Source organism: Brassica rapa, chromosome A03, assembly GCF_000309985.2.
Source record: "Brassica rapa cultivar Chiifu-401-42 chromosome A03, CAAS_Brap_v3.01, whole genome shotgun sequence".
Classification (NCBI taxonomy): Eukaryota; Viridiplantae; Streptophyta; class Magnoliopsida; order Brassicales; family Brassicaceae; genus Brassica; species Brassica rapa.
Window position 1 is genome coordinate 9,904,153 of NC_024797.2, and position 9,742 is coordinate 9,913,894.

General features: G+C 35.5%; 2 protein-coding genes across 2 annotated transcripts; one reads left to right on the forward strand and one right to left on the reverse strand.

The window, feature by feature from the left end:
• Nucleotides 1-2,543: 2,543 nt before the first annotated feature.
• Nucleotides 2,544-4,949, reverse strand: LOC103857853 (patatin-like protein 6). Its single transcript, XM_009135101.3, has 2 exons — nt 3,746-4,949; nt 2,544-3,034 (listed from the first exon to the last, which is right to left on the reverse strand). Exons 1-2 carry the CDS (start codon nt 4,886-4,888, stop codon nt 2,726-2,728), a joined length of 1,452 nt encoding a protein of 483 aa, XP_009133349.1. The 5' UTR covers nt 4,889-4,949; the 3' UTR covers nt 2,544-2,725.
• A 570-nt stretch (nt 4,950-5,519) lies between these two features.
• On the forward strand, nt 5,520-5,987 carry LOC103860049 (putative hydrolase EbsB). Its single transcript, XM_009137658.1, has one exon. It carries the CDS (start codon nt 5,520-5,522, stop codon nt 5,985-5,987), a length of 468 nt encoding a protein of 155 aa, XP_009135906.1.
• Nucleotides 5,988-9,742: the final 3,755 nt, after the last annotated feature.

Below are 9,742 nucleotides of genomic sequence, written 5' to 3' on the forward strand. Positions count from 1 at the left end.
AAATGAAATCACTTATGCAAAGTCAATAGTAAACAAATCGAGAGTAGAAAATCTAACCCTCTTTTGTCATTTTACAATCGATGTTTCCTATCTGAGTTTTGTGATTTGTATCAGCCTTTAAACTTTATTTCCTTTTGTACATATCTTTATATGTAATACGTTAACTCTTCAACAACTATGATATATTTAAGAAACCAACGTTTGTATTCGTTATTTTATATAAAAATTATAGTGTTGCTAAATATTAAAATTATTTAATGAATAAATATTAGTATAAAAAATTCACCTCGAGCGTGTGTGCGGATTAGTGCACTATTATTTCCCGTTATATTACTCACAGTCATATGTGTCACCCGTAAAATTAAACAAAGCGGATGCGGGTATAGTATTTTTTCCTCGTGGATCAAATTTTTAAATCGCAAAAATAATTTAACCCACAACAGGGTAGACTGGGCGGAACGGCTTTAACTCGCTTTCCAACACTAGTCGTATACAAAGCACACGACAACATCTCCCACAACATATGAACAAATTGATTTTTTTACACATGTGTTGACTTTCTAAATTATATGTATTAACTCTTTTGGTTGTAAATTTTTTGCCTTATAGAAACTCATTTCCCCCTCACTCCTTTATCACTGCACCCAATATTATATATTTTATTACATCAATCATTTGGTTTTCGCATGTATTTTCATGATAGATTGTGCATTACATTTTTTCCTTTTTAAAAATGTGATGTGGTCCATGGATGAACTTCCACTCCGAATATTCAAATGAACCCTAAGATAGACCCATATCATTTTTTAAAATGTCTTTGTGTTTGCTTATTTCCAATTGAGACCAATATAAAGTGAAATGTAAAATGATATAGTATTGTTGCAAAACACAATAATACATTCATCTTTATTTTCAAGCCATCCAACATTTTTAAAATGCGTGATTAATATATTAATTAAAATCATGTTATCTTCTTTTTTAATCACCAGGAGGTTGGACTGAAGTCTTAATCCCCCAAGTTCCGAAACAACAGCATATAATATTAGTTTAGTTCCAGTGGAGTTTCGTCTCAGTGATCACTCGAACTGGAGAATTTCTGACACAATTGCCATGATCCTTTCCAGTTAAAATCATGTTCTCAATACAGAAAATAATTTTCTAAGCTTTTTCTCAATACATCTTTCACTTGAAAACCATATCATTTTATGAACAATCACTTACTATCAGCCTATCAACAACTATCAAATATAGACAATGTTCTGACACTCAACACACAAGACGAGAAAAAAACGATTACATAGCTTCTAAGGTTTTGAATATATAATCTAAACTATTTTGTTTACTTTAACTCTAAGCTTTAATTAGTTGCGAGCAAAATCATTGATATATAATATTGTGTCGGTCACTTGAGCGCTAAACCGACACGAAGACGTGGGGCTTTACGCATTTATACGACGTTCCCTGCACCGTAACTTAGGTCCATGCACACGCATAATAACGACAACACTTGTTTTCTTACTGGCTGTCGAACCGTTCCAATTTGTACAACTAAAATAATTATTGGAAGTCAAGAAAGTGACATCTTTAGGGAGCCCCCATTGAGTATGATTTCATAACAGCTTCATGATACGTTCTATTCATCACGCTCCCAAGTTCACATCTTTGAACTTACGTTACATCAAATTATTACAAAAACATATCTGGTCTCCAATCAAAATGAATCTACAAAGAGATTTGGTCTCATTATGCATTTTTTTTCTTTACATAAAGATTTCCAATTACGAACTTGTTTTTGACTTTTTGGATATCGGTTATCAAGAAAATGAAATATAAGGAAAGACAAAATTGAAAGCAATCATGATGGTTTGCAAAATCAATGACTCTGTAACAAACATAGAAGAAAAGATAAGATGTGCTATAAAGTCATGTTGGCAGTTTAATATCTTCTCGTTTAACAAAACGGTTAGTTTCTCTTTGAAATAAGTTAATTACTAATTAGGCTATTTTTTTAACTAATCCCTAAGATTATAATCATGTTCTTTGCATATCGATGTGATTTTTGACAACAACGTGTGACCTACTATATAGGTTGTAAGTCACAGCTCGTCGTTTGTTTTGTTGTCACACGACTAGTTGCATGTCACAAATTGATAATTATCATCACTTGGTCAGTTTAGTTCTACCCAAATGGTTTCCATGGTAAATTGTAACAGATGATCGGTTCATTTTTTGGCATTAGTCCGAAATAGTCCAAACTTGGGCTAAGCATTGTGGTAACTGTAGCACTAAGTACTTTCCTTTTAAAGCTGACCGGATCAGCCATAGGATTTATAAAAAAATTGTTAATTTATATTGTTGAAAATTGAAGCAATTTAAAATTTAAATTTTACCACATGTGATTAACCGGTACAATTAGTCGCACAATACTATGAAAAACAAACGAATAATATTTGATCACAGATCGCAACGACATGCACACGAAGGTGCGGCTTTCGGGAGTCTTGACAATTTAAATCTCTAAGCTGAGATTAGTGCTGATTATCTTTTTTAAGTTTTTATATTATGCATTCCAAAGTTTTTTCTTGTATAAAATTACACTTAAACAAAGCAAAAATTACACAGAGAGAATGGACGAGAATGAGACCTTTCTGTTCGGAACTCAAAAGTAAATATTAATCTATACAAATTACAAACCTTAATAATTAGAAGATTAATAATAATATCTTCAAAACATACAATCAATATCCTTGAAAATCGTCTTCTGATCACTTCTTCTGTCGGTGGATTGTTTGAATGCTACAGTGGGAGCAATTCTGCAACTCCTCCTCTGGTGTTCAAGCACGAGTTCACCGGCTAACCAGTCCAGCTTCTCGAAATTGCTTTCTTCATTGATTTTCTTACCACCAAACAGAACCGATTCCACGTTCTTCTGCTTCAACATCTCCTCTGCTACTCCCACAAGCATATTCACATTGCTTGGACTAGCGTCTGTGTCTACGTTTGGTTTGCATGGACCGAAGCTTGACCCATCCGCCTATAAAAATCACACAAATAATGATATCTATTATTAATATCAAGATCCAACTTTCATGATCAATTTAAAGTATTCACGATTCTTGTTCAGAACTGAGTTTTTAAAATGGCTTCAAGAATAGCAAACTCACTTACTGTAAATCACAATTACGCATACATTCTAGTATTTTATTTCCGCAATTAAAAATGTCTTCTAATAATAAAGAGGTTCAGAATCCGAAGATCCGTACATCCTAGTAGACCATTAAGCTAACCGAACCAAAGCGAACCAAAATGTTCCATTAAGAGATTCGGTTCAATTTGGCAATTAATAAAAATTGGTTTCGGTTCAGTGATCGGTGATCTTAACAAAAATTCTAAACCAAACTAACCAAAATACGAATCAAAAATAATAAAGAGGTTCTGAATCCAAAGATCCGTATATCCTAGTAGACCATTAAGTAACCGAACCAAAGCGAACCAAAATGTTCCATTAAGAGGTTTGGTTCAGTTTGGCAATTAATAAAAATTGGTTTTGGTTCAGTGATCGGTGATCTGAACAAAAATTCCAAACCAAACTAACCAAAATACTAACAAAAACCCGACTTAACCGAAAAGAATCCTCCTAGTAAGACTTGAATCTCTCTTAGATTCCCCTAGTTTGGTACAATTAAGCAATATTACCAATCAAGCCTTAATAGCATGAACTGTAATAAACCACATTAGATTTTACCTGAATACGGACATAGTTACTCCTTCTACACTGACCAAACGCCATAGAAACGGCCTGGTCCACAGTATCAGCCGCGCCATCCGCAGAAATGCGAACAGCGGGTCGAGCCCATTGCTTAGCCTTCCATTTCATAACCTTATCACATTCATACTTCACATCCACCAACTGCCCCGTACCAAGTGACAACACAAGCAAATCCTCAACGCCTCTAACAAACGGAAACTCTTGCTTATTATGCAACACATGAGTGATCGCCGCAGACGTCGGATTACTCATAGCCAAACCACCATCAACCGCAACGCACCGTGTTTTACCATCCACTGATCTCATCTCCACAGGCTCAAACACTCCCGGCTCGGCCCACGTGGCTCTACAAACTTCCCACAGCTTGAAATCGTAGCCGTCCGTTTCCAACGCGTCGGCGCGCGAGAAAAGGAACGGTGCAGAGCTCGTGAGGTCGTAACAAGGAATCAGAACAGGTTTAAGCGTGTCCTTGAGGGTCAGCTCAGCGAACGACTCCTTCATGGACTTCTCGAGCTTCGAACCGGACCCGGTTTTCATAACCCGGTTTAGTATCTTCCCCGGTTGAGATTTATAAAAGCTTTTACCGTTCTTGGCTAAAAACCTCCACGTGTCATCCGCTTTGAAGATCGGACGGTCACCGTCGTTAGAAGCGAAAAGCATCGCCGTGAAGATCCCGCCGACGCCGGAGCCGGAAGCGACGTCGAAGTAATCAGCGATACGGGCGTTCGGGTCGCCCGACTTCAACTTCAGCGCTTGCTCAAGATAAGCCAAAGCCTTTCCGGGTATGATCCCTCTCATTCCGCCACCGTCGATGCTCAAAACACAGACTTTCCCTCTCTGGTTCTTGATGGATCCCGGAACGACGCCGTTTACAGCAGTCGGTGATGTTTCTTGCTCTGGACTCGGGTCTCTGCTCCGAGACTCCATGAGCTTCGGGTCGTCGTCGTACCCGAAAAGAAACTTGCTTTCGAGAATGGAGAAGATCTCGTAGCTGAGCTTATCAGTCTCGATGCTCGGTTCTTGCATCTCCGCAGCCGCCGTGGCTCCGCCGTTGTTGCTCTGTTTGATTAAATGATGCTTAACAGTCGCCGACGGAGCTTTATTGTGTACTCTTTGCATCGTAATTAAGCAAACAAGAAGCAGAAACCAAGAAAGAGTATTTAATAATGAATTAAACACTCTCTAGACATTATCGCCCAACATAAAGACAAAACACTTGAAACACAAAGTTAATTTCTTGTCATAAGAACACGAGAAACAGTGACTATGGTCGCAACATTTTCTTACAAGACAAAAAGTACAGTAAAGACCGATGCTTTTCTTCTTCTACCTCTTCTCTCTCTTTATTTTCCCTCCTTAAATCATTTCAGAAATTCAAGATAAAAGGCAAAAAAAAAGAGTCTTCTTTGATCAATAAAATCATGGAGGAAATAAAAAGCAAGAACACAGAACCTGCGAGGGATCTTCTTTTATAGTGTCTTTAAATCTCACGCGTGGCTTTTTGTTACATAGAGCTGCAGTTACTTTCGTACGTGTAATACGAGAGACCTGCAGTTACTTATGTACATATGTACTTATATACGTACGTATGATATTTTAAGTTTCATGCAATAATTTAAATGTATGTGATGTACATGTACCTGCCTAATATTCTTCCAAGAATTTTGAATTTATGCTGAAAAGTCATTCTATAGTCATGTATATGGTGGGGATAATGACAATTAGGTGGTGGTTCTTTCGTGAATGGATGATGGCACAGCCTCCCCAAAATCCAAACCGATCGAAACCTTTGATCAGACTCGAACCAATCCCTAGAGCTCCCGATCTACGCGTCATCTTCACCGATGCAGCATGGAACCCACTGACGGGAAACGCAGGCTTTGGTTGGATCGTTGATGATCTGGTCTCGCCATCACAATATGCAGCGAATGCGACCTTCGTCTCATCGCCTCTCATGGCAGAAACTCTGGCTGTCCTTAAAGCCATAACCTTTGCTCAATCACGCGGTATGGCCTCGATCCTCATCCTCTCAGACTCCCAAGTTCTCATCAACACAATCAACAGGAGGGAGTTATTGCTTGAGATCTATGGACCGCTCTGTGATATCTACCACCTGCTTCTCTCATTTATGTCGTATGTGTTTAAGTTTATTCCCCGTTCAGAAAACTCTAGAGCAGATTCTGTAGCAAAGCAGGCCCTTTGGGCCATGCAAAACTAAACCCATCTATTGAAGTTTTTAAGTTTGAACAAAAAAAAAAGGTGGTGGTTCTTACATATGAATACAAAGACCAATAATACAGATCTTTTCTTGGTACATGCATATCTTTTTGATTGATTAAAAGGATTAGTTCGTATATATCTATTTTTAAAGGAAGCTAGTAGATCAATAATGTGCATGTAGTCAGCTCTCTCATTTTCACACGAACGGAACACATTCACCACCTGCTAGTCAAGGAAGTGAAAGGATACATATGTGCTCACATGCCTAATCTGCAAAACAACCAATGTTAAAAAAAATGTCCAAAAACAATAAAATAGTATGGCGTTTAGCTCGCAAATTGCGTGAAATAGTCATTCAATGTGTAGTAGGGTCTCCCAAAGCTACAGCCAACAACAAAGTTCCCACAGCTAAAGACAATAAATGACCAAAGAGTAACTGTCCCATACTTTCTTACATGGACGGTCAAGTTTTTCATATCACCAGAGCGTAGTACAAACTTTTCTTCTTAAGACTTACCCGTGGGACTCGCAAAACAGCAAACTATTGGCTTATGCGTTTGGAGGGTGCATTATTCCGTGGCCTAACCATTGGTATGTTTGTTCATATCTTTTTTCAGTGTCGGTTTGAATATGAATGTTAGATTTGTAAAGCTATTTTTCGGCGAAATTTGACAAGTAAATAGCTAGGTCAATGCATGTACATGTTAATACTTTCTGTAATTCAAAAAAAATTCTACTTAGGATGAATTATCAAGTATTACATCTCGGCTACTTGATAAGTTGCCTAGAACTCGTCTAAATTACAAATTTGGTAAACTGATGGTAATAATAAAGAACTTGTTGATTTTTGTATATAAAGAACGTAGATTAAGGTTCAAATTATTGTAATCAATTAATAATCGTGAACTTTCTTGAATTTGTTCAATTGCGATTGATAAAAGGAAGTTTGCTTTAACTATTTACAATATTAAAGTAATTCTCGACTAAGATTGGAGCGCAAGTTATGTGTAATATTCGATTTAGTTACGAATATTATTTTGAATCCATATGACCACACGGTGATTCCTTTTTAGTATAAATATACGGCTTCTATAATTCAGAAAACTCACCACACATTTCTTCTCGACTTTGCTCATATCAAAACATTTTCTCAAGCAATCAAATGGTTGGCTTTACCTCTGTTTCCAATTTGAAACCATTCAAGACATTGTTTCTTTTATATTTTATTAGTCTATTGTTTATGTTTCGTTTTATTTTATATTTTTAATTTATTTCATGCAAACAAATATACAATTTTTAAACAAAATTTTCGCAGCTTAATTTAGATTGACATATTAAATTTCGTCTAACCCTTACTTTATAACATATAGTATTTTTTTCTATGACTTTAACTTTTATTATGTCTACAAATTAAAAGTGATAATATTTTGAAATCTATTTATTTCGCGCAGGGCGCGGGTTATCACCTAGTTATCAAGTATTACATCTCGGCTACTTGATATATAACTTGGTCATCTAACAATTAATTAAAGGTCAATCACGAATCCTATAAAAATGTGATATCAATCACTTCGCCAATCAAGGAAAATCATGCTGATTATTCCCCTTTAACTGTTTTATTTTATTTACATTTACACTATTTTCTTAATAGCTAATTGTAATCTCATAGTTCAGGTACGTAGTGTTGTGTCTTTTAATATATAGGCATGCATTTTTGGCTATATGAACACACATCTTAAATAAAAATAAAAAAAATCATTATAAAGATAACAAAACCTTAATCCACAAGAATTTGATACCATGATAGACCTTTTCTTTATTAACCACAGTTTCTGGTCCCCGCTTAGTGGGGCCAACTAATCTGTGAAATCTCGGCGTGACGATCATATAAATCTCCGGTGGCCAAGCGGAATCGAACTGCAAGTACCTCTAGGACAACCCCCGCTTGGTTCCATGATAGAACTTGGCTTGACCAACCCCGCTTGGTTCCATGATAGAACTTGGCTTGACTTCTTTGTTTTACTTCGATTTCTATGACTTCTTCTGGTCCATATTATTTCAACTTCCCTTAACTTCAAGTTATTGACATGATCGTAATGCATTCAAACCTACATTTAAAGTATGTTTTGACTTCAAAGAAAATGAATTCCCTTCAAGATCTCAACAAAGCACTTGCTAATGTCTATGGTCCTGATTAACTAACATTTATTAAATTCAAAAGAGAAATAAAATGCTCCTCTTTCTCCAATATCTATCTGATCGCTATGTTATAAACCTATATAATAAGAAAACGACTTAATTATTCTCCAACAATTGTTTTTTGTGTGTGTGCTAAATCTCCACAATTTTGGTTATCTACCCCAAAAGAAAAGAAGAAGAAACACAAATTGCTGCCATCACGCGAAAAGAATCCGAAGCGCAATGATTAAAATATGTTCAGTGGTGTACTAATTGACTATTGTTCACTAACGTGATAATAATCTATTAGTAAATGGTACAATTAGTTTACTTGTTGTAGATTTCATTATCAGTTATCTACTACTTACGATAGTAAACTATATATAATCAGTTCATGTGAATCAGGTGGATCGTATTATTATTAAAAATTAACAACAATGGTAGTTTATCCCTATCATTATATGGTGGTGTTTCTTATAAACCAAAAAGTTTACGATTAGTTAAATATGGTTACTTACAACAAGTGAGCAGTGAAGTAAAGTTGGTGGAATTGGCACCGACGGGGAGAGGTCGACGTCAGTATTGGTCCCCGTAATCTCCGGTCTTTCTTTGTCTTACACATATCAGAACAGTTGATGGTAAGAAAGCTTTTGAAACTTTTGATTGTTTCTTCTTTTGTTCCGCATTTGTCGCTGCGCGGCGTGACTTACACTTTTGATAAATAGCAACACATTTTACTATCTTCTTTTTGTTTTTTTACCATAATTTAAGCTGGGTGTACTCTTTAGCTAGCCCGTGATTTTGGATATCTATGTTACTTGATCCGTCTTTGGTACTTGAGAGCTACTTATTTGGGGATATTGATTTTGTTTTCAATAATGTTATGTTGTTTATTACTCCACTTGTCTTTTTATATCAAAATATATTATATGTAGAAAATATTATTTTCATTTCAAATTAGATGTCATTTTTAGGTTTTCACACATACTAAAAATACTTAAATGTTCAGATTTACTTTTATTTAATTATTAAAATTTTATAATATTTACTGTTTTTTAAATTTAATTAGAGACAAAATAAAGTAATATAATAAAAATTGCTTTGAAATTATAAAATAATACTTATTTCGTAACTTTTTTTTTTCGTAACATAAACGACACTTAGTTTAAAACGGAAAGAGAAACAATTATAGGAGTCCATGACACGTACCAAAGATTTCTACTTCATAATATTGACCTTTTTGGCTTCGTTTAATTTCTCTCCACCAAATTAATTTGCACCCTAAGATTGCAAATTTATATGTTAAAGAGAAAAGATTGTAAGTTTGCCAATATACACTTTACTCATCAGTATGTGTACTCTTCTAGCTCACTGTTTTCGTTGGATTCGGTAATTCTGCATTTTGATTCTTTTACAAGACCCAAGAGTCAAGTTGGGTATTATGATTCCGACCAGAATCGACAACTCTGAGACCAAAAGGACAAACAAGTGACACTGGAGATATAAATATAATAATCTGACGAACATAAAAGCACCAAAGGTATAGTACTACTGATAAACCTCTTTTTATCCATT